At 41.7% G+C, this 25,344-nt stretch overlaps 1 protein-coding gene and 1 pseudogene across 3 annotated transcripts in view; both read left to right on the top strand.

Moving 5' to 3' along the window:
* The first annotated feature begins 3,339 nt into the window (after window positions 1-3,339).
* LOC142452887 (ribosomal protein uL30-like pseudogene) lies at window positions 3,340-4,189 on the top strand (annotated as a pseudogene).
* Window positions 4,190-17,266: 13,077 nt separating this feature from the next.
* ZNF451 (zinc finger protein 451) overlaps window positions 17,267-25,344 on the top strand; it is a 92,640-nt gene continuing 84,562 nt past the window's right edge. Inside the window, exons 1-3 of one of the 3 annotated variants that reach the window (XM_075554944.1) lie at window positions 17,267-17,473; window positions 17,980-18,063; window positions 24,873-24,953. In XM_075554944.1, coding sequence (XP_075411059.1) covers window positions 17,453-17,473; window positions 17,980-18,063; window positions 24,873-24,953 — 186 coding nt within the window. In that variant the 5' untranslated portion in view covers window positions 17,267-17,452. The remainder of the gene's footprint in view (window positions 17,474-17,979; window positions 18,064-24,872; window positions 24,954-25,344) is intronic. The other 2 variants (XM_075554941.1, XM_075554942.1) reach the window with 2 other exon arrangements.

Here is a 25,344-nt window from a genome sequence, read left to right as displayed (position 1 = left end):
ATCTGAAAAAATGCTTTCTTGAGAAACTCAGAGTTGCTTTTTAACTCTCTCAGCAGCCCTCTGATATGTTAACAATAAAAACTAGCACAAGATTTACTGAATCTGCCAAGTTTCCAGGTGGATAAGTTTTTATGTCAAAGTCAAATCAGTTCTTAAAATAAGATGATGGGTTTTTGTGTGTTTTTTTAAAATTAAATTTACTGTGGATATAATTCACTGTGAAAATAACAAAGAAAAATGATCACCTGGTATGAGACTCAGTACTAGAAAATTTATGACTGAAACAATTTGAGTATGTTAATTAAGTTTTTAATTATAAAATTTATTCTATATGCAAATCAATTATGATGAAAAAGACATTCAGTTAAATTGAGATGTACTGAAAGTGTAACATGTAAAATACATTTTGGATTCTAAAGACCATGGGATCCTATCATATTAACTATATTGATAATATCTTCAAATACTACTTTGGATATATTGAGTTAAACAAAATATTAAACAATTTTAATGTCTTTTTAATTTAGAATTAGTCACAATTTGCTTTGTAATTTGTTGAGCAACACTATCCACTATGATGGGAACCCTGTGATCTGGTTTCTCTAATCCAAATCCCACTGGTGACTTTAAGGTTCATAACCACCTGCTTGTTTATCTTTTCATGTGGTTCTCCCATAGGCATCTCTACCTGAATTAACTTGAGGGCTGAACTCCCCAGTTCCTGAGCACCTATTCTGGGGAGTAGTGTACTCTCTCCTTTGTTGCTGAAATTGAAAATGTAGACCCTGACACTTGAAACCTTTTCTTGACCTGTCTCTTTCCTCTTGAAAACATCTAGTCCATTGTACTGAGCTTGGCAGATATTGCATTTTCACACTTTGCAAAGTTGTGGTAACTCTGTGCCTAGCAAATCTGAGGGCCACCATTTTTCCAACAGGTGTTCATCCGTGTCTCTGAGTCACATTTTGGAAAGCAGCTGTGCTCAGCACTATTCCGCCAACACCACACATCACAGTGTTTCCAAAGTTTTCATAATACTATTAAGAACCTACTGCAGTGGAGTGTAAACGAAACAAACACATGCACCAGGAAACAATTCATTTGCCTTGCTTGTTTTGGGTATTTGTTTTATTGTGGTGGTCTGGAACCAACTCACAATATCTCCTACTAAAGAAAACTGAAAACGCGTTGCCATTGAGTAGATTCCAACCCATTGCAACCTTGCAGACAGGGTAGACGCGCCCTGTGGATTTCCGAGGCTGTAATCCTTTACTGGAGTGGAAAGCCGCCTCTCTCCTGAGGTGGTTTCAGAACGCAGACTTGGCGTTTAGCAGCCCAACGTGTAACTACTGTGCCACCAGGTCACTTTATATTATCTCCTGGGAGTAGGTGCCTGTATTTGGAGTCTGTATATTTCCTTACCCAGAGTACTGTAATAGCTTCTTGAGAAGCCCCTGTTTCCATTCTTGACCTTCAAAATCTATCCTCACTAACAAAAATGACCACTCTGACCTAGATGTTTATTCTTACAACTTTTATTAGGAAGGTGCTCAGACTTCAACTGAGTTTAAATCATTCACATGGGCGAGCTCTCTTAACTGGAAGGCTGAAGCTGGCACGGGCTTTGCCTGGCAGTTCAGTGCAATCATTGCTGTGTGTCCGGGGTGATTTGGGTTTTCCCCTCATGGCTGTAGCAAGACGGGTGGCATGGTTTTAATTTTTTTTTAAATTTAAGATAACAAGGAAGTGAGTAGAACAAGACCTGGAGATTTATCAGGAAATTTTAGCTTTGCTAGGTGCTTTTACAAGTAGATTGACATTTCAATGGCCAGAACTATTTCAACATAGCCATCTCTCACTGCAAGAGAGGCTTGGGATATGAATTTGGAGACGAGCGTTTACCTTCCTCAGAAATAGAACTTAAATGTACAAATAGGCAGAAGAGAAAAGATTCAGAAGGATGATGGACTAGCAGTACGGTGTCAGTATTCTCTAGTGGAAGCCCTGTAGCAGATCTCAGCTTGTTTTCAAGATGTGCAGCTCTATCTTTGTAGTACCTTTATAAGAGTTCTACTTTTTGCTTTTCCCCCCAGTGGATAATTTCTTGGTAGTCTAACCATGGTTCTTTAGTACAGTGTCCAGCACACAGCAGAAACTCAGTAAATGATTGTTTAGGGTTTGAAATTTCCTATATGCCAACTCATTTTGTGATTTGTTTATATTGCCAAACATTATTTCCCAGAAAACTTCTAAAAGAAGCATGTAGTTATGCCTGAATTAACATGTCATGTTTACTTTGAATAGAGTCCAGGACCTTTTAAAATGAGTTGATAATATCTTTGGCCTTTTAATTCAGTATTATAGAAGTTGCCCTACTTTGACTTGAGAATTTTGAACAGGAATTTTAGTATTTAGTGGTTCTTAAAATTCTATTTCAAGAGTGTGATGTAGCAACGATGAAAAGTGCAAGTTTCCTCTAGTTCCTAAATACTTCCCCAACCCACCCCACCCCAAAATTTCATGATCCCAATTCTACCTTGCAAGTCTGGCTAAACCAGAGGATGTACACTGGTACAGATAGGAACTGGAAACACAGGGAATCCAGGGCGGACGATCCCTTTAGGACCAGTGGTGTGAGTGGCAATACTGGGAGGGTAGAGGGAGAGTGGGTTGGAAAGCGGGAACCGATTACAAGGATCTACATGTGACCTCCTCCCTGGGGGATGGAAAACAGAAAAGTGGGTGAAGGGAGACGTCAGACAGGGCAAGATATGACAAAATAATAAATTATCAAGGGCTCATGCAGGAGTGGGGAACGGGAAGGGAGGGGAAAAATGAGGAGCTGATGCCAGGGCTTAAATGGAGAACAAATGTTTTAAGAATGATGAGGGCAATGAATGTACAAATGTGCTTTACACAATCGATGTATGCATGGATTGTAATGAGTTGTATGAGCCCCTAATAAAACAATTTAAAAATTCTATTTCATAATATAAAAAAGTAAAGCCAACACAGTACCATTTGTGGAGCCTTTTACATACATATTAATGCCAAGTGATATTTCTTCAATTGTCATGTGATAATGGGAAAGGCCAGGGACAATCTTAAATCTGTAATCTTTGTGTTCTTGAATGAGCAAAAGGTCTTGAATTATTAATTATAAGGAATCTTTAAGTAGTTTTGAGAAGTGTGGTCAAGTTTTATTGATAAACATCTGAAACACTAAAAAGACAAATCTAAAAGACCATTTTACCTTATTAACTTCTAAAAAAGGAAGTAAGAGCTGTAACATTGTCTGGATGTATACATGTAGAAATGTAGTAAATGGACGTTGGCAAGATGGCGGAAGAAGAGCCACGGAAAATGATCCCAATGGTGCCAGAAACATCTCCTGAAAAAAAAAGGAAGGCTTATCAGGCTCTCAAAGTCACCCAGGTAAAGCAGGCGCTTCTGGAAAAGAGGAAGCAGAGGAAAGGGAAAGACTTGCGGTTCAAGCGACTGGAGTCGTTCCTGCTTGATTCCCGGCGGCAGCAGCGGGACAAGGCCCGCATCAGACGACTTGAGAGCAAACCTCATGTCTTGGAAGTGCTCGATGGACATTCCCTGGCTTTTGCTGTCCGCATCCAAAGGATCAAGGGGGTGAGTTTTCTGGTAAAGAAGACCATCACAAGACTTCGTCTGAAGAAGATCTTCAGTGGTGTCTTTGTCAAAGTGACGCCCGTGACCCTGAAAATGCTGCGTATGGTGGAGCCCTATGTGACGTGGGGCTTTCCAAACCTGAAGTCTGTCCTGGAACTCATCCTGAAATGCGGGCAAGCCAAGGTTAAGAACAAGACCATCCCGCTGACGGACAACACAGTGATTAAGGAGCCCCTGGGGAAGTTTGGTGTGAGTTGCTTGGAAGACCTCGTCCATGAAATCGCCTTCCCGGACAAGTATTTCCAGGTGGTCTCGCAGTTCTTGCACCCGTTCCACCTCTCTGTGGCCCGTCATGCTACCAAGAACAGAGTGGGTTTTCTCAAGGAGATGGGCTCACCTGGCTAAACCAACTCATCCGGCAGCTGAACTAGACACAGACTACCTGAAAGCACGGTGCCTGGGTGGAGGTTCCTGAATGGACACCACGTGTCTTCAAGGAGACCCCTTTCCCGTCTTCAGCAACTGGAGGGGAGGTGTGGCAAGTTCCTCTCCTGGCTCAAGGAGAGATCCCGTGGTTGCTTGGCCATGGCTCCTCCTGAAATGAGCGAAGGACTGGCAGCTGGCCTTGAGGAGGAGGGAGTTCTGCAGTGCCTCATCTCCTGTCTGAGTTAATGTTGGTGAATACCCAAGCACGTGACCTGGCTCCCCAGTCCCCCTGTAGCAGTGGACCAAGCTCAGGGACATACTTGACCTGGGGGTGATTAGGGCCTGGTCTTGGAAAGAACTTGAAATACAAATTCCAAGTTCAAAATAAGAAATGTAGTAAACATGGAAGTAGAACCTAAAACTGGGGAGCTGGTAAGGAGAATATGTGGTTATATGATGTTTATGTTATTACTTCAAGTAATATTTGAACTCTGAGTTGAAAAAAAGCACCTATTAGAAAGGCAGAGATTATCAAAAAGTTAAAAGTAAAAGGATACAGGTAAGCTTCCCTCTTCTGAGAAGATGGAATAGCCATATTTTGCCCTGTTCTACCTTCTGTGTACAACCCAATCCCCAGAATATTGTAAACAAACAAGGATGCTAAGGATGAAGACAAGGCAGACCACTAGGGAATCCTAGAATCCAAGAAATGAAAAGATTAGTGAGTTCGCTTTGGTCTTTCTGTTGACTTTAAATCATAGTTTGGAACCAAAAAACTAGCAATCTAGAAGCACTCCTCTTAACCTGTAAATTAGCAAATGAATGAAAGAAATCCCTTCAAAACTTTGCTTTCTCTATCAAGGAACTAAGAAAGGGACACAGTAGAAAGACAGAAAACTAAGACAATAACCATAACCACAGATTTCACAAAAAACAAGCCTTACTTTCGGTCCTGTGAGCAAAGACAGTGTAGGTAGCCTGGCCCTCAAGCTTCCTCTAGCTAACTGATACTGACATTACCACCCAAGCTGGAAAGGTATCAGGTGAGGCCTTGGAGAGGTTCATAACTTTTAACATGGTTTCAAAGTACTGAGACCACCTTGCCCCGCCCCACCCCCACCTTCAATTTCAACATAGACTGACTTGGAAGTGTGGACTTCATACCTAGGAGTAATAAAGCAGCAGCTTCTTTCAGCTGATTGAATAATGCCAAATTAGCCAAAGCACATGGGTTAATTAAATAAGAACTTTCTAATGTAAGAACCTCAGAAAGAATCTCATAATAACCAAAATGCCAGGTTTCAATTTAAATAATTCTTCAAACTAAGAACCAGCAATATCACAACTTGAATGAAAAAAGACAATTAGATGTCACACAAATGACAGTGGTTCTGAAATGTTTTAAAATGTAAAATGCCTTAGACAATAAAGGTGCTGTATTTCTTACCAGAGTTTATTAAAAAACAATGAACAACAAAAAAAACTTAATTTGCCAATACACACACAAAATTGAAACATGATTTCCTTTGCTAAGCCTGCAGAAGGTGACCACAGTATTGCCAGACCAATTCATTTTCCTGTCCTGGGGCCCAAATTTGGGACACACCCAGGATGCCGCTGAACCAAATGGCCACTTGTGTTGGCCACCTGGGTGTGGGTGAGTTGATACTGTGGATGTAGAGAGATTAGTACAGGCCTACCGATTCAGTTTATATAAATACTTCTGCATTAATAGGTATACAGTTTAATTATTTTAACCAGGCAGGTATCTTCTGACTGCTAAAAACTATAGGAAGGACTGAGTATTCAGTTCCAGAAGAGTCCCAGTTGGTCCTCAAGGGTGCCTACCACCCCACACTCCAGACCCCAGCCCACCTGTAATGTCAGCAGGCCTGGACCCCTCACCCTCCATTTAGGGGCAGGATGGCATTGACAAGAGCCTACAAGATGCAGCCAGGCTTCAGGGCAACTATATTACAAGCTGCCATTATTGAAATGTTACCTTGAGCAATTAAGAATGCTCTTGAAACAAAATTAGAAAGGCTCAGCAAAGAAACAGGAAGCCGCAAGAACAACAAAAAACAATAGAAGATACCTTTTAGAAAAATTTAAACTGAAAAATACAATGGCCCATACTAAAACTGAATAACTAGAGGAGACAGGAAATAATCAGTGAATTTGAAGATGGAACATTAGAAATCACCCAATTTGAACAGTAGCGAAAAATAGACTCACTCGGGGAGGTGGGGAAGAGAATGGAGCTTCAGGAACCTGTGGGACTACATATGTATTATATATTAGAGGGCTATACAGAAAGGAATAAGAGGGAAAGGCTGAAAAACTGCTCAAAGAAATACTAGATGAAAACTTCTTAAATTGGACCATGAATCTTGTTTTAAAAACCCACATGAATCACATAAACTTCAGTCCATACCAATACACATCATACTTAATAAAAATTAAAGACCAGGTGGGAAGGTGATTAAGACTACACCTATAAATATGTATGTTTGATGGAGATTATTTCTATGTGTGTATGTATATGCTGCTAATACATACACAAACACAACAAATAGGGGGCAAAGTTATTTATAGCCAAAAAGGGATGAGTTACTGGACCTTGGGGTTCTGGACCTTGGGGACACCATGGTTACTTGGCAAAAAATAATCCACAAAGAGAATGTTCTACTTCCTGCTTGAGGGAGTAGCCACTAGGATCGTAAAGATTTATGAGCAACCATCTACGATGCCACTGTTTGTTTCTGCCCCGCCGAAGCAAAGACTGAAGAAAAGTCAAAGGCAAGGAGACACTCCAAAGCAATAGCAGACCATGTAACCTTGGTTTTCACAACTGTGAGATCACAAGAGCTAGATGGTACCTGGCTACCGCTGCTGACCTCCCTGAAAGGGGACAGACAGCATAGGAGGTAGTGAGAGGCTCTCTCAACTTACTGACCTGCTGGAGACTTTTGGAACCCCCCAGAGCATGAATTTAAGCTATCCTTCAGACCTGAAGCTAAACTTTCTACCCGCAGGGCTCAACTTTCAGTCAAATGACTTGCCATCTCTTCCCTATATGAATATAGTTACATTATTTCTGGACTATCCCAGTTTGGGATATTAAAAAGCATTGTGAAACTTTTTTAATATTAAAAGGTATTGTGATTTAAAACCACATTTTTGTTCCTTAAAACATTATGCAAGAAAGACCAAGAACTGCAGTTTAGTTTGGGTTCTCAAAGACAAATTATGAGATCATGGTAATTTACTTAGCCTCTTAACGCTTCAATTTACCGTATTTACTCGTATATAACTCAAGTTTTTCAGCACTTTTTTTGCAGTTTTTGTGGTAAAATTAGGTGCCTCGGCTGATATTCAGGTCAGCTTATACTCAAGTATATATGGTAACTATGTGACAAACAAAGCAATCCTATTTGATCATTTTTTAAAGTTTCTATTTCAAAATCAAGCCAATTGCAGCAACCCTGGGCTCATTACTGAGGGAAACTCATTCACAGCATGGGGTGAGGGTTGCTCAATTTTATAAGAAATGGGAAACTTTTGAGTTAATTATTGATTACCAAGCAGCCATTAAGAAACAATACAAAGACATTCCATGTGTCCTTTACCCAGTATCTCACCTGAGAATGTTTTGATATGTCTCAAATCTCCTAAAGGGTATTTTCAGTAGATGTCGAATCCTGGGTTGATGTGTTTTGGACATGTCATCAGGAAAGACCAGTCTCTGGAGAAGGACAGCAAAAATGAGAGAGACCCTAAATGCGATGGACTAACACAGTGACTCAACAAAGGGCACAGTCAAGCAGCAGTGGTTGCGAAGATGGGGTAGGACAAGGCAGTGTGTCTACGAGTCCAGGCTGCCTGGGTAACGCCTCACAACAGCAACAAGGACGGTGGTGCTAGAACCGCCCTGTTTGCAGCACACCCATCCTCTAGTCAATATGTTCCACCAGACGTAAGCAACTTGTGGAGCTCCGTGCATCTCCCAGACCAGGGCACAAATCCACCCTGTACTGGATAGGGAACTCCCCAAATTCCCACGACCACTGGATCACAGGAAAGTTACATTGTCTGTAGCTGCTGTTGCCTCAACATTTTTATCCTCAGATTCCTTGGATGTTGTCCTTGGAAAGAAACTATGTGTTGTAATCTTTACTTTTCAGCAAAAGTCTGTAGATAGGAGAATAACTTGTACAGCAGTTAAGGATAATGCAAAACAATAATACATTTGTTCTATTTTGTGAAATTTTATTTGGATAGATTTTATGAGTATGTGAAACAAAGTCCTTTCAGTTCTCAGTCTAAAATTGGCAGTTGGTACCTGCAGAAACAGGCTGTGAGGTGTCTATACTGTTGTTGGCTCTCTTGCTGGGACAAGTTTACTGAAGATCCCACCCAAACCAGCATATAGATCCCACCCAAACCAGCACCCCTAGCCATACAATAAGCCTGTAATATGATTTATTAGAAATATTCACGTCCCCATGCACATTTTGTTTCGTAACTGACAAAAAAATTAAATTCTACCTCAAACCAAATTCTAGGAAAGAATGGTGTAAAAAATAAAAATTGAAAGAATATACATGGATGATTATTTTTATATTTAAAAATTATTTTTATGTTTTCTTAATGGGAAGGATTTTCTCAATCTAAAGTTAGAACACCAAAAATGCGAAACACTCACTAATATTTGAGTTTCTGCATGCGTCTGTGGTTTCACTGCCTTGGAGGCAGTAGGGAAAGTGTGGTAAAAATGTCCTTCTATGACATATTTCTGGTGAATGCTTTTCAGGCATTGGTCAAATTTTATGGCTTTTCACATTTTCTTCTAAACTCTTTGTATTGCTGCTGTGTCACAGTGTTACTGGAACACTCGATTTTTAAAGACCTGGGTTTTTCAGGACCAGCTACTATTTGCAGGAGGGTTCTTGGCTGGAGGAGGGGCCAGAGTTCCCTTTCAGGCTTCAGTCCCTTCAGAGAGAGAACACTGATCCCGGCTCTTGTAGCCCTCGGGGAATTCTGCTTCCATTAGTTCTCTGACCCGAGCAGAAGATGAATTTCTCTCACCAGCCCTGGACGGTCTCAGTCTTCACCAGCAGCCACAAAGAGGACCTCTCCTCCTCTGCCTGACCCCGCTGAGATGTTTGTTCTCTCTGTGTTCTCTCTACTGTCCACTTTATGCCTGTGCTTTCCTCTGCACTAGTCTCGCCCAGTTGCAAGGCAATGTTTTGTTTTTCCAATCCTTTCCAGTCCTTGTTGTTTTAATTTATCTTCCTTGTGTTGTTTGATATCTTGAAAGATAGAAGTCACCTGTGTGTTCAGCCAGGCGCCCTGGTGGCTGCTGTAGTGGTAGCTCCGTGGGCAGCAAGCACAAGATCAGCAGTTCCAACTCCGCAGCTGCTCTTCTGGAGGCTTTCTACTCTCATAAGGAGTCTGTGAGATAAGTTCATACCAATTACACTTATTGTAACGACTGAGAAGACTAACACAAAGCTGATATCTATTTTGTTCGGAACTTATACCCGAACTCTCCCTTGGTTGTTGCCCTTGTTGGGTACTGTTGAATTGGTGCCAACTAGAAGTTGTCAGACTAGCACGGCCTCATAGGTATTTCTTGCCTCTCCTCCCGCCATGGCTGTTTGAATCCTATTTTCATCTCATATTCTATAATTTGATGAAAATGTGCCTGTTTGTATCTTTTTCCATTTATGGTGCTGAGTACATTATGGACACTTTCAATATGGATAGGTATATTCCTCAATTAAAGGAACTTTTTTCTTTTGTTACTTTTAATGTTACTATAATAGTCTCCCTACTCTTATCTCTTTCTGAGATTTCACCTATTTTGGGAATCGAATTCTCTCTCTCCTTTCTGACCGCCTAACTTCACAAGAGGAGGGAGATTCAAGATCAACATCCCAATGCAGAGTCCTAGGAGGCAGAGGTCAGATACACTACGAGGAGGCTTCAAAAGGTTCGTGGAAAAATTCCACTATCTTTTCATTTAATTTTTCCATGAACTTTGCCCTCTTCCTACCTCCATCCTTTTTACCAATTCACAAAGCAGTTGTCCTTCCTATGCACATTCTACTTTCCTGCTGGGTTTGATAATTCATTGTAATGCCCACATGGGACGCCCAGACCATATTCATAGGTTGAGGGCTTATCAGAGCAGTAACCCACCAGTCCATTTATTGAATTTTAAATTTCAGCCATCAAAATTCTAATTCCCCAGAGCTGTTCTATTTCTTTTTCATAAAACGGTGTACATATTTATGGATGTACTGCCTTTTGTGGTTAGGTGCCGTGGAGTCGGCTCCGGCCCATAGCAACGCTTTGCACAACAGAAGAAAACACTGTTCGGCCCTGCGCCGTCCTCATAATTGTTCCTGGGTCTGAGCCCATTGTGACTGCCACGGTGTCCATCCAGCTTCACGAGGGCCTGCCTCTTTTTTTGCTGCCCCTCCACTTTATCAAGCACGATTACTTTCTCTTGAGAAGATGGCCAACGAATGTAAGTCCGAGTCTTGCCATTCTTGCTTCTAAGGAGCCCTCGGATTGTACTTCTTGCAAGACAGATGGGTTTGTCCTTTTAGCAGTCCATGGGACTTACAGTATTCTTCTCCAGCCCCACCATTCACATGCATTGGTTCTTCCTTACTTAAGGTTCACCTTCAAAGGGCCGGGTCCTTTTCTATTTTCTATTTTTATTCCGGAGGCTCCACTGAAACCTGTGCACTTTGGGTGAGCCTGCTGGTATTTAAAATACCAGTGACTTAGCATCCAACATCACAGCAACACACAAGCCACCACAGTATGACAAACTGGAAGACCAGTGTTGGCCCTGCCTTTTAGGTCTTTAGAAAGATGTGTTTAGTCTTCCTGTCATCCTCTTGATGTGGCTTCCTGGCCTTTGTCTTTTGTAGTTAGCTTAATATATTTTTTTCCTTTGTAAGACCATTTTATTTGTTCTCTCCTGGGATGTTCTTTCTGATTTAATCTGCCTTAGGGAACTTTGCTTGTGATTCAGCAGGTAGACAGTGTGTGTCCTCAGTATCTACCTAATATTAATAATCCTTGTTTGAGCATTGTTGGTACTGTGGGTTACACATTGAGCTGTTAATGGCAAGGTCAGCAGTTCAAACCCACCAGTCACTACATGGGAGACAGGTGAGGCTCTCTGCTCCCATGAAGGTTTACAGCCTTGGAAACTCATAGGGAGAGTTCTACTCTGTCCTATAGGGTCACTGTGAATTGCAATCAACTTGATGGCAGTGGTTTTATGTTTTGTTTTAAGTTGAGGTTGAATTATACTCTTCAAAGATGCCTTGAGTTATAAACATGATTATTTTAAATCTCACGTAAAGAGCATCATTACTGTTATGTCTGATAGCTGTTTTTAATTGGAGACAGGACATTCTTTAACAAATATCCCATTGATTTGTTTTATTTTTTATTTAAGTAAAAACATACTAGAAAGTTTACACGCACACCCGCATACATACTTATAAATGGAAAACAATTATTTGAGTTTCTGATACTTGGGGTCTCCCTGGTATATAGGCATACTGGGCTACACATTGAGCTTCTAACCCCCAGATCAGTGGTCCAAATCCACAAGGCATTCTGCTGGAGAAAGATGAGGCTGGCTACCCCTATAAAGATTTAAAGTCGGAACAACAAGTGAACTAAAATCAATGGAGAGAAGGACATAGGATGGCTAGTGGGGCTCTGGACCTCCACTCAAGTACTCCCTCAATACAAGAACACTGCGTTCTATTAAACTGGCATTCCATGATGCTCACCTTCCCGACACAACCACACAGTTGGCTCTTCCCCTTCCGCCCTTTTCTTTGTAGTATTGTTATATATACAATATTAATGCTATAAACCCAACAGCACGTTGTTTAGTAATTACTTTTCCTTCTATAGGCATTTGCTAGTCCTAAGACAGCTTCATTGCTACACACCTTTGTGCTGTTATTGGCAAATAGATCACATATATTTTTATAGGCTATTGATATATTTTACATTTAATATTAGGATTTACAGTTAATGGGAAAATTATATTTAATTTTAAAATTCAGATGTATGAACTTTTGGAAACCCCTTATATTATCTTATATAATTGCTTTTTATTTAAGAATGAGAAATGTATTTATTCTACCTTATAAAGTTACATAGTTAAGTTTATTGGTGCTTTTTGCTTCTTCTTGGGGATTTTCTGTATTATTTGTTTTCTGCCTGAATAACTTCCTTTAGTATTTCTTGTAAGGAAGGTCTGTTAGCAATACATACCTTGGTTTATGTTTATCTGGGAAAGGCCTTATTTCACCTTCAGTTTTTGAAAGATGACTTTGTTGTAGTTAAGATTTTTGGTTGACTGTTTCTTCTTTGAGAGATCTGAGTATGTTATCTTACTGCCTTCTGGCTTTATCTCCCTTCTGGCCTTCATTGTTACTGTTGTGAATTCAACTGTTAATCTTATTGGGCTTCTCTTGTGAGGAGATGTTTTTCTTTTTGCTTTCAAGATTTTTTTCTTCTTTGACTTCTAGCATTGTGCTAGTCTGGGTAGACTAGAGAAACAAATCCATGGACACACATATGTGTATAAGAGAGAGATTTATGTACAAGAGCAGTTGAACATTGAGAAAACATCCCAGCCCATTCCAGATCAAGTCCTTAAGTCCGATATTTGCCCATATATCTGATACCAATCTATAAGATTCACGAAACACATGCAATGGCACCGAATGTAGAAGATCACAGACCAGTGGATAGAAAGTCTTTGGATCCAGTGTCATTGGAAATGTCTCAGCGCTGGCAGGGGTCCCTGCATGGCTACCCAGGGCTGCCTCCTGGTGGGTCCATGTGTGTTGTCAGCTGCTATGTCTCCCAGGTGTCAGCAGAGAGAGAGGTGTCTCTCCCTCCAAGGAGGAAGTACCATTTTCCCAGAATTCTAAGGAGAAAGCCATGCCCACATAGAGGCCTCATTGGCTATGATCTGATTGACAAGCTAGACACTTAATCCTCAATCCCCTACACTCTTAATCCTCAAATTGACAAATTATATATCTACCACAAGCATGTTTACTATTTTTACTTTGGTCTGTACTCTTCAAAATGCCAGTGCCCTGAAACACAGGAAAGAACTGTTACAAAGTAAGGATAAACTGATAACAAATAAATACATTTGGGGATCCTGGACTGCATCTTATACCTTGGACAGTTGACCAAATGTGCCACAGATTATAGAGGAAAATGTCATATTAAAGTTAGGTGTCCAGATTTTGATAATACTATGCTTATATCAATGAAATTGCAAGTTTTCAGAAAAGACATACTACGGCTTGTACTTAAGAACCACTCACAGAAAGGACTACCCTTTTTAGTTCTGTGCTCCAGAAGATGGCTGTCATGTGCAACACTTGTGCAGCATGCCATACGCAGAAAGAAGACAGAAATTTTACTGCGGGCCTATCTCCTAGACCTTTTGTACTCTTCAGGAACAAGTATTTGTTGTTGTTCTCCTTAAACTTCTCGGCAGTGGCCATGGAACTTAACCCCATCGTATGTTGGGAACCATCATCACTGAAGAATCCTCCAACCGATTTCTTGCTTTACCAGAAATTATTAATACGACCATTTCAAATGCCACATCTTAAAACCAAACTCACTGCCATTGAGTTGATGCCGGCTCATGGCAACCCTATAGGACAGGGTAGAACTGTCCCTGTAAGTTTGTGAAGCTGTAACTTTATGGCGTAGAAAGCCCCGTCTGTCTATCGAAGAGTGGCTAGTGATTTCCAACTGCTCACCTTGCATGTCACAGCCCGAAGTATAACCACTACACCACCAGAGCATTTAAGTAGACTATATGTGGTTCTTAGAAAGAAATTTGCCTTTGCCATATTTGTACTTTAACTGAAGCACAATAAAATGTAGTATTAGCTGTACATGAACTCTTCTGCCCAGGTTGAATGTGCCTTAAATAAATCTCAAGTGCCTTACTGGCCAACTTGCCATATTACATGTACTTTGTTTCTTGGTGGTGCGTTTGTAGAGAAGAAAAGACCTCCAGCATCATACATGATGTTGTGTTCCAATTTTTAGGCAGGTAGCTTAATAAATAATCAACAAAAGCAGCAAGTACGTCAATGGAAACATGCAAAGAAGCCAATACTTCTTTCATGTGTAATACATTGAAAGAAAAAGAAATACCATGGCCGTGCCACTGCTGATGATCTGAAAATCTACAGTGATGTCACACAGGCCAAACTGCGAAGAACACTTTGGGAGGTTATCAAGTCCAATGATAGACCCTGCTCAAAATCTTACTTGATAAAGTGAAAGAATGGATCCCTAGGCCAAGTAAAGGATAGAAACATTTTCTCATAGTCATACAAGAAACATTGCCTCATAATTAAAAGTTGTCCTTTTGAACTCTGAACCTATCAGAAAACGCTGCCCATTCCAGATTTAAAAACAACTCAATCTAAACTATTCTTCGTCACATAAGATTTAGCAAATCTTTATGGTTTGCCTTTGGTTTGTTTTCCTTTGTTATACCAAGCTAAGTAAGCCTGGTTTTGTAGGACTACAGATGTCTCTGATAAAATATTCTATAGCGGGTTTCAATAACTACAGTATAGCTACCCATAGCGAATCATTATTAATAGTTAAGTAGATTTCCTATTTCAGGCATGGTTTCCTTGGTATTTTGATAGAGTTCTGATCATATTAGATATACAAGGGTGTACCTCCCCCCCCCCAGAAAAAACGGAAAAGAGCAGTAATATGCATTCCCCCCCCCAATCAAGTGCTGGCGGGGTAGTGGGGGCGGGAATTAGACCAGCTATCCCACAAGCTGGGTCTGAAATGAGGCATGCAGATGAAAGGAAAAGAAAGAGATATATACAAAGTATGGGATCTGGAGGACTTCAATCTGATGGACTGAAGTCCTGAGTATATTCAAAGCTTGGTTTGTATACTTTTCTTACACAAGGGAATGGTTACAAGAATAACATCAAAGAACTTAAAAAACATTCCTAAACTCTTATCTATGCAAATGTTATTTAACTAGTCACACTTTCTTAACCTTAATAATAAAAGCACTAAGTTCTAAGACAATCACATGGATATGCAAGATTCAAAAGAACCTTAACTGAGTTATCTCTCAATATTTTTAGCAGCAAGGTCACAAATAACAGTCATTTTGCAATGCTATTGCCTCCTACAATTAAGGAACTCACTCTGAGTTAGTGTACCCATTGGTGTCGCCTGGGAAGGGTCTCTCTGGTCACAGTGAATTTTTTCATGAAAGCAGTTTGACTCCAACCTCATTCTTTGTGATGCTGATTTAAGAGAACATTGTACTGCTGTTAAATTTGTTTCCTGCTCAGGAAATATGCCGCAGAAACTGTTGTGATGGTCGAACACAGCTTACAAGGACAGTGGTTTGAGAAAAACTCAAGTGTACGAGTGGTTTCCTCATTTCATGAAAGATGAAATGTTGATGGACGACAAACATTCTGAATGTCCATCAACTTCGAAGACTCACTACAGACCATTGAAGAGATGGAGAAGTTATCTGGACTATCTTGGAGCTCAGTTCAATGAATTTTAACTTAACATTTGGGAATGAGAAGAGTTGCTGCAAAATTTATGCCTCGGGTTCTAACTGACCGACAATAAGAGTGTGGAGTGGAAACATGCCCCCTTTTGAAAACACAGCTCCGAAGCGACCTAGACTTTTCCCCGAGATCGTTACTGCTAAAGGGACATGATGCTCTTCTTATGCTCCAGAAAGCAAACACCAATCCATCCAGTGGAAGACACCATTGTCACCCTACCCCCCAAAAGCCTGTCAAGTGAAATCAAAGATCAAGAAGATGCTCATTTAGTTTTTTGATGTGAGTTCATTCCAGCAGGTCAATCAAGCTTTCTATTTAGTGATTCTGAAAAGATTGTGTAACGGTCTGCAACAAAAATGGCCTGATTTGTTGCAAATGGACTGGTTTTGCTGCCACGTCAGTGCACCTGCTCACTCAGCCGTTTCAGTGTGCCAGTTTTTTGGCAAAAATCAGTATGCCTCTCTTGGCCCACTCACCTTACTCACCTGACCTCACTGTGTACAACTTCTTTTTGTCTCTGTGAATGAAAAGGGTTGAACAAGGCTGATAACAATAGAAGTGGACTGCCACATCTTTCTTCCAAAGCATTGATGGTGCGCTCCATTGACTGGTTGGCATGTTAAACAAACAAATACTGTTTATGGAAGGCACTGCCTCACAGCCCCCCGCCCCCCCAAAAAAATTAAAACTCAGCCTAACACCAGTGATTTATTTTATAAATTGTAATGTGAGTGGGAACATTGAAAGCCAATTAATTGCTAATTCTATTTTATGGAGTCCTGGTGGTTCTGTGTTATGCGCATTGGGCTGCTAACCAACTGCAAACGTTAGGTTCAAACTCACCAGCTACTCTTTGGGAAAGACAGGCTGTTTGCTCCAGTACAAATGTAGTCCCGAAGACCATGTGTAGGGTTTTCAGGAGGCTGGATTGACCAGATGGCACTAGGTTTTTCAATCTACATCTTCTTGATTGGCAGGAACCAGGCTCCCTTTCTATTAGAACTTCGTCTTTAGTTTTGCGATTTTTGCTTAGGCCAGCGAGACTACTTCACCCTGTTCTTTCTCAGGTGGGCTGAGCATTGGGCCGCTGTCAGGCCAGCAGTCCATACGACGAGGCCCCATAAAGACGTACAGTTTCGGAAACCCAGAGAGGCAGTCCTACTCTGACCTACAGGGTTGTGACGAGTCAATGCACACGGTGGCAGTGGTTATGACAGGGTGATGGGAACTTGAAAAGTGATAATGTTAATAATACTTCAAATTTATTTCCTTCACACTCCCCAGCCTCGGGGACAAAAGTAATGGGACCAAATCCAGCCAAACCTTAACATCGCCACCCCTCCTCCAAATGCCACCTGTTCTCCGTCGGGCCCACAGCACCCACCGCTGGCGCCCCTGCGGTTCGCCGCTGCTGGCATGGCGCATGCGTAGTCCTTAGGCGTCCTTGGCCCTTCGGCACCAACCCGAGATTGGCCTTGCGGAGTTCCGGACTCCAACTCCCAGCAGCCTTTGCGGAGAGGTGCGGGGGCGCGGAGGAAGCCGTGAACTAGCGGCCCTCGCCCGCCGCCGCCGCTACTGAACCGCTGCCTGCGGCGTCGCTGCCCGCGGGGGGCGGGGCTTGGCGTGGCTACGCCAGGCGGTGCTGGGCGGGAAGACAGTCGTGGCGGCGGTAGCGGCGGCGGCGGTCGGGCGGCCGAGGGAGCCGCGGCGCCGTCGATCGGGCCGTCGGAGCAATGGGGGACCCGCGGTCGGAGGTGAGTGCGCGGGCCGCGGCGGCCCACAGCCGGCCCTCCAAAGGGCTTGCCGTCCCCCGGCGGAGGCCTGCGGCTCGGCCGCCCGCGCGGGGCGAGGCTGCGGCGGCAGCTCGGCCGAGCCCGCTCCGGGGCCTGGCGTCCGTCTGCGCGCCGAGCCAGCAGCCGCCATGGCCGCCCGGCCCGGCGCGGGCTGCGGGGCCCCTTGTCGGTGCTCGCGGGCCGGCCGAGCGGCCTTCGGAGGCCAGGTGCTCGCCGGCAGGGAGCGCGCGCTCGCCCTCGCTCGTGGCGGGGCAGGGCTCCTGGGAGGATGGGGGAGGAACGTGTGTCCGCGGCCAGCCCCCCTGCGCCCCGCCGCGCCTGTGCCCTCCCTCACCGGGCTCCGTGGGGGCTGCCCCTTCGCGGGCTGGTGGGGAGTGGGGCGCTGCGCGTTGCTCGCACCTTTGGGGAAATCTCACCCTGCCGCTCTGAGGCCGTGAAGATGAGCATGTTTTGGCTTATTTTTGTAGATTCTAGAATCTGCCCTTCCAGCTGGGCCTGAGGCATCTGAGTCAACCATGGATGAAAATGAAGATGACATTCAGTTTGTTAGTGTAAGTAGTCATGGCCCTCGGTCCCCAGTCAAAGACGATGGTAAGCTCTCAGGTAGTCCTACCACTCTGCCCACCATTCATTCAGCCAGGTGATTTACTGACCGCCGCCCAGTACCGCCCGGAACCTAGACTGAGATGGTGTGACGCCTGGCCCATCTGGAATAGGAATTCACCAAGAGATGGCTCTTGGGTCGGGAAGTAGTCATGACAAAGACCTTGCCCTAAAGCACGTGCTGTGTGTGTGTCTCCTGGCTGCACGTAGGGCCACTTTACACTGAATTTAGACAAAATGCTGGTCCCTAGAGTGTTAGGGAATGGGGCAACAAGATCTTCTAAAAGATGACACACAAAGGACTTCTGAAGGAAGTGCCCCCTGAGGCTTTCTGAGACAATCTTTTCAGGTGTAGAAAGCCTCATTCATCTTTGTTGTGGAGCAGCTGGTGGCCAGGTTAGCAGCCCAGTGTGTAACCCATTACAGCACCTGGGCTCCAAATCAACAGGAAGAGGTAGACAGGGGAATGAATGGGTTGCTGGGACTCAAAGCTTCACACTGTCCACCTAAGGGACAGCATGAGGGTTTCACCTTTGAGACCATCATGTTACATCACAGTACAGTTAATGGTCACAATGAGGATTCCTGCACCATCAGGAACATGTTGTTTTCGTGAGTCGATTTCCATTGTGAGATTAATTTTCAGGCATTAGTATGTGAAAATATGCAGGTTCCTGGACTTCACTCAAACCCTTTATTAGAATTTCATGGTGGGGCATAAAAGTCTTCATTTTGGAAAAAACTTCAGGGTATATGGAGCTCTGAAACAGTTTCTACACATCAGTTTAGACAGTCATATTTTGGGATGGTTTTCATCTCAAAATGTTAAGCTTTTAGACACGGCCAGTAGTGGTGTGTCAGTTAACTGAAGAAATCTAATGTACGGCTGCATTTCTGAATGCTGGGGTTTGATAATAAAGTGATACAATTTTTCATTTGTGGAAGGCCTGTTTCATGTAGTTCTGTGTGTTCCTTTGTAATAGGTTTTACGCAGTTTGCCCTCCCAGACCTGGAACATTAGGGCCATTGTGGTAGTGTTACATTGTTTGGTGTTCCCGAATTTTTGCTTAGTTGTCCTTCTCAAGGTTGTTTTCTTGGCTTTCTTCCTCATTGCCAGCACGTACTGTATTTTTATTTAGGAATTTTCAGGTTTGGGGGAGAAGGGAGATAAGATGAATTGTGGCCTGATCTTTCTCTGTGGACTGCTGCTATGTGGTTGGTACAGGATTCTATAGGACAGGACAGATATTTATTTCCTGTTGCCCTAAATTGTATATATGTGGCCAAAAATTATTTATCTCGATGTTTGTGCCAGTAAAACTAGGACAAAACATTTCTTTGTCAAATGTAGGTTCTTGGAGAAACAGATGGGAGGGACCTATTAAAAATCTGTCCAAAAGTAAGTATTTGTGCAGTACATTGAGGAAGAAATAATGCATTATAATATCTGACTAGGCTTATGGATAAACTTGTGTTCAGCTGAGATGTTAAAGTACTGATAATTTAACAATTTAATGCGTTGTCTTTTTGCATCAAGCACAAAGATGAATGCAGCTAGTGTGTTGTGTGTCTAACCTGATGTATCCCAGTCACCCTTATTTTCCACAGCTCCAGATGGGAAATGCATTATACACAGTAAGTGGGAGTATGATTCTAGAGGACTTAACTGCCATGAAATTGATTCCGACTTTCAGTGACCCTATATACAATTTCCAAGACTGAAAATCTTTACAGGGCAGACAGCCTCATCTTTTTTCATGGAATAATTCTGGAATGAACCTACTTAAAATATTCCCTTTGCTTTTAAGCGGTACTACTGAAAAGATAATTAGTGGTAGTTTAATTCTATTTTTTTAAAATGCAATCATGGTTGATAAGTACTAAATTAGGTGACAGGGAGGGGGGAGCTCCATTAGGGAGAAGAGAAATTTGGGATCCTGGGGGCTGGAGATGTTTAGGGCTTTGAACTGTTGACTGTAGTTAAACCCCTCCCCACCTAATTCACAATAAAAAAATCATTTATTAAAACACACATATTCAAGGCAGAGTCCACTGTGTAGCTCAACAACCAGTAATAGATTTGGTTTCTCCACGTCATACTTACTAGTAAATATGAAAAACAGCTCTGCTTCAGTGTTCTTAGGGTGTTACTTTAGGTTTGGTTTTCTTTGGATTTCCTAGCCCTTAGTCTAATTTCTCGCCTTTAATTTACCTGGCGAATTAAATCTTTATAGAAAATGTAAAATACAGTGTCTGAAACTAAACACATGCCAAAAAAAAGACTGATAGACAGTGATAGGGTAAAAATGAGTCCCTTCATTCCCTTTAGTTTTTATTGAAATGTGGCACACACAGAGGCAAGCACAGTGGATAGATGTACGGGGTTTTGCAAAGCCAGTAAAAACTAGGTAACCATCGGAAACCTGGTGTTTGGGTTTGATGCTCTCATGTTGTGCTTCGCTGGTTAATTTGATTTCTTCCTCAATCACCATCTTTATGTCTTTCCGTGAAACTGCAAGTGTTTTAAACAATCTTCTCCCCAAAGACTGAGAGTAAAAGCTGATGATAAAATTGGTCATAGCGCTATGAAAATATCAAAACTGAGGAAACTTATGGTTATCCTGATAACTGCACATGATCTCAAGATTTCAACCAAGATTAGTTCTATAATATAAAATTATCCTTTGAAAATGTGGGGCTAGTTAAGGAAATCAATATATAACTTTACAAGTAATGTTTTTTGGTGTTAGCACATGGCTTTAGTTCAGAGGCAAAAAATGTGAATTTCTGTTACCTGAATGTCTTGGGGAAGTAATTCACTCATGGATTAAATAATGTGAATACTCAAATCATATTGAAACCTGTCAGTTAATTAAGTACCCTAGAGCTTACAAGGATACTTGTAAGTACATGTGCAGTCTTCGTTTCTGCGAGAGAAAGATGAGATAGGAAATGAGGATTGTGTACAAAATGTTAATAGAAAGAAAGGGCATCATTCTAAAAAGTGTCATTCTGGAAGTTTTTGTTTGTTAGTTTGTTTTAATGAGACAGAAAGGATTGACCAGACTGTATAGCTCTTGAATTATAAACTAAATTTGAATTATAAAGTAGATAGTTGGTAGCCATTCTATATTTTGAAGTAAGCTTGGTTGTAGAACCTGTTCTATTGTCTACGACTTCTTCATACAGAGGATAGGACAGTATTATTTAGGGTTTGGGATTAGCATTTTACATATGTGGCCAAACCGGACTCATGGCCATTCAGTTAATTCCAACCCACAGTGACTGTAGACGGCACTGTCCTGTGAGTTTCCAAAAGTATATATCTATATGGAAGTAGGAAACCTCATCTTTCTCCTGAACAGCAGCTGGTGGTTTTTAAATGAGTTTGCCATCACCCACTAAGCCGTTAGGGGCCCTTTGGCATATATGAGAGGCTTAAATAATGGAATGAAAAGATAATTAAATTTTCCCACTCATGAACAAATCTGTGTTCTTGGTGTTTTAGACTAGGGTAAACTACTTTTTTTGTAGACCATTCCTTAGTATATTGACATAATTTCCATTAGTAGGTAATAGGTGTTTTAGTTTGAGATTGTTTTTCTAATAGGAATAAAAACTTTGTTTCGTTTAAAAACTGCATTTTAGAATTAGACTAGTCATTCTCCTGTGTTGCCATTCTTGCACTTGTGTATCTCCCCCCTAAATTGTTTGGCCTTGCAAGTAATCTTTTATTTTGTTATTTAGACACAGGAATGATAATGGCTATTGACTCTTTAATGGTTAGAATACATTCAAGTAATAAGAGGACCACATACATTAATACTTGTTAAGAATACAAGTAGTAGTTAGAAATAACGGAAATTTATAGTTGCTCCTTCTTTTTGGAGGAATCAGTTGCGTAGTTGGTTAGCATTTTGATTTATTCAAAAGTGGGAGCTGCTAAAAGCAGGCCGTTCTTTTTGTCCTATTCAAGGGAGAGAAAATGTCTTGCCCAGAAAGGTATATAATAAGCATTACTGGTTATCCTGTGGTGGAACCTTTGGGACGTGATAAATTACATGTTGGACTGCGATACACAAGGTCAGCAGTTCAAAACCACTAGCTTTCTATTCCTGTTAACAGTCTGGGATACTCGCAGGCCAGTTCTACTCTGCCCTACAAGGTTGCTATAAGCCAACATCAACCTGATGGCAGTGGTTTTGGTGTTTATGCTGTGGGGCCCTGGTGACATAGTCAGCAGTTGGAACCCACCAACTGCTCTATGTGGACAGAAGGGGCTGTGCTCCCACAGAGATGCACAGTTTTTGTCCCATAGGGTGAGTCAAATTTGACTTGATGGCAGCTGCTATTACTCCTGTTTGTGACCAGTGGTTCCTTCTCCCTCCCATCTTACCTTTTGCCTCCTTGCGTTGTCTCTCCCTGCTCTCCTTTCATGAAAGCTCTGCAGCCCCCTCTATTTCTGATTACCTAGAGACTTTCTTAGTTTGCTAGATGTATGAACATGCAATAAAATGATAGGTTCACATTTAGTATTAGCAAATTTTGTTGGACTGTTGTCTATTTTTAGTGTTAGAGATTTGTGTATGATTTTTTTTATCCAAATGCATATTTCTTGAAGGGAGGAAATGAAATTAAAGTGATTTTTATGGGTCAGAAAAGCTGCAAGATCATTATCTATTTCATTTTTCTTAGACCCTACCCAAACCAGAAATTGATTGAAATAAGATGTCTTGATATCAGGGATAGCTTTTTAGGTAGAATAATACATTGATCATACATTAGAAAATATCTGTTTTCCTTTTTTAAATTTTCGGTTGGTTGTTTTATTTAATGCCCATTTTTTTCCCCAATTAAGGCAAAAACCCCAATTTTTAAATTGTAAGTTCTCTTACAAAAGTCTGTGCCACTACCCCCCACTCCCCACATTTGTCTTGGTGGCTGGATTGCTACATACAAAGATAGCAATTTCCTGGGTGGGCAGAAGTCTTAGCCTTAGGGGGAAACAAGTTATCTTTCTAACTGGGAACTACTTCTAGAGAAGATCATTAAGTGCCATCTGTAGGGAGCCCTTGGGAGAAAGAAGAAGTTTTCTATTCCTGTAAAGAGTACAGCCTCAGAAACCCCTAACGCCAGATTTATCCTGTCTCACAGAGTCACTTTGAGTTGGAATCTACTCAGCAGTGAGTTTGGTTTTGGTTTAGGTGGCGTAGTGGACCATATGTTGGCCTGTGACCCTCAAGGTCAGCACTTGTGGAGATAGATGAGGCTTTTTCCTTCCACAGGCAGTTTTACTTTGCCTTACAGGATCATTGTGAGTTGGAGTTGACTTGGATGGATGGCAGTGAGGTTTTCGGAGTAGCTGGTCTGGTAAAAATGGGTTAACAGGCCTGCAGGTTAACCAAAAAGTTGGAGGTTTACATTTACCCAAAGGTACCTTGGAGGGGAGTCCTGGCGATTGACAGCTTTCCATTCAGGTTTGCTTGTGTTTACTTCTTTGAATTAATTCATTCGTGGTCCCACCTCTGGATGCCTAATATCTCTTCTTGAATCTTAAAATGCTAGCCTTTCCTCGGGAGCTTCCATTTCATTCTAGAATTTCGTGGGAGCAACTCCTAAATCTTTATTTCTAAACTATTTATGCCTACTTTATAGGCCTTTCTGTCCAGGTGTCTGCTGTAAACTGTGTACCCCAGCATTTCAAATCCATTTTATCCAGAAGTAGACAAGCTTTCTCCAGCATTTTTCTAGTCACTCTTGCTTGAAACCTTAGAAACCAGTAGGCTCCTTGTTCTGTTGTTTTGTTTTGTGCAAGGGGAGTGGGGTGCCTGGCTGGCCGGACTGTCCTTGTTGTTTGCCCGTATTCTTATTTATGTACTACCTCATTTTTTCAGCTTGCCAACAACACATTTTCATTGGGGCATTGTTTTGTGCCTGGTTTGACTAATTAATCCTTTTCCCCTCATTATCCAGAGCATAAACCAGAAAATTAAACTCACTGCCATTGAATCAGTTCCGATTCACAGCAACCCTCTAGGACAGGGTAGAACTGCCCTTGTGAGTTTCTGAGATGGTCACCCTTTGGGGCATAGAAAGCCTCCTCTTGCTCCCCTGGAGGAGCAGATGATTTTGAATTGCTGGTGAACAGTGGGCAGCTGCCCATCGCATAGCCCACTACCCACCAGGCTCCTAGCTATGGAGCATAACCCTTATAATTGTATTCCTATCGCAACATTTATGAATTCTCTTTTCTTATGGAATGAAAAATCTAGGCTTTTAAGTTTAGCGTTCTGTATGAGCCCCCTAATAAAATGATTAACATTTTTAAAAGTTTAGTGTTAAAGGCCTAAACTGTTGAAGACAGCATAGAAGGTAAAAATAACAAAAATATAGACTTGATTGTTGACACCATAGAGGTAGGGGATTATGTATAGCTTGAGTCTGGATATTTATCTTATCTGAAAGTATTGGATCATAGTACATGTTTCCTGGTAGTACTGTTTCCATATGTATCCTTTCTCCAAAGGATTACCTTGGATCTGGAGTGTCGGCTGTTTCCTCTATTGGTCGTGTCCTTATTTCATATTTCTGTGTTCTGAAGCTTTTTCTCTCAGCTTCTTTTGTTCTTGGTTATTTTGTGTCACTTAAAGGTTTCTTCAGAGGAATACTTGCCAAACACAATGAAACACGGGGTAAGTGTTGTAAATAGTTGATTTGAATAACTGTTCATGATTGACAAATGCTAATGTTTTCATAGGAAGGACCATTAAGACCTGTTCTTGAATACATTGATCTGGTCAGCAGTGATGATGAAGAGCCTAGCACCTCCCACAGTGATGTAAGTACATTATATTTGTTTTGCATTTCTTCACTTGTGTCAGTTGGTGTTTTCTAGAGAGTTTTCAGGTCAGTGATTGCTGCAGTTAGGAGTTATAGTATTATTTCTACTAGGATAATAGTTCAAGAAATCCTTTACCTAGAACAACTTCTACTTCCAGTGTTGTTCCTCTACTTCATTGAGGATGTGAAAGGCTAATGTAAAGCAGGGAGTTCTAAGCCCTGGAGGTAATAGCAGATAAAAGGAATGGAATAAAAATTGTCAGCTTTCTGGCTTCTCTTTATTTTCCTCTCCTTTTCTTTCTTCAAGTACTTTATAGAACTGGATGCTTTTGTTTCAGAACCACATGGCCACAGAAAATTTGTTTTATTTTGGAAAGCTATGTGGAAAT

This window comes from Tenrec ecaudatus, chromosome 7 (assembly GCF_050624435.1).
Source record: "Tenrec ecaudatus isolate mTenEca1 chromosome 7, mTenEca1.hap1, whole genome shotgun sequence".
NCBI lineage: Eukaryota > Metazoa > Chordata > Mammalia > Afrosoricida > Tenrecidae > Tenrec > Tenrec ecaudatus.
The sequence above is the reverse complement of the archived record's forward strand: the minus strand, read 5'-3'. Positions and strand labels throughout refer to the sequence as shown.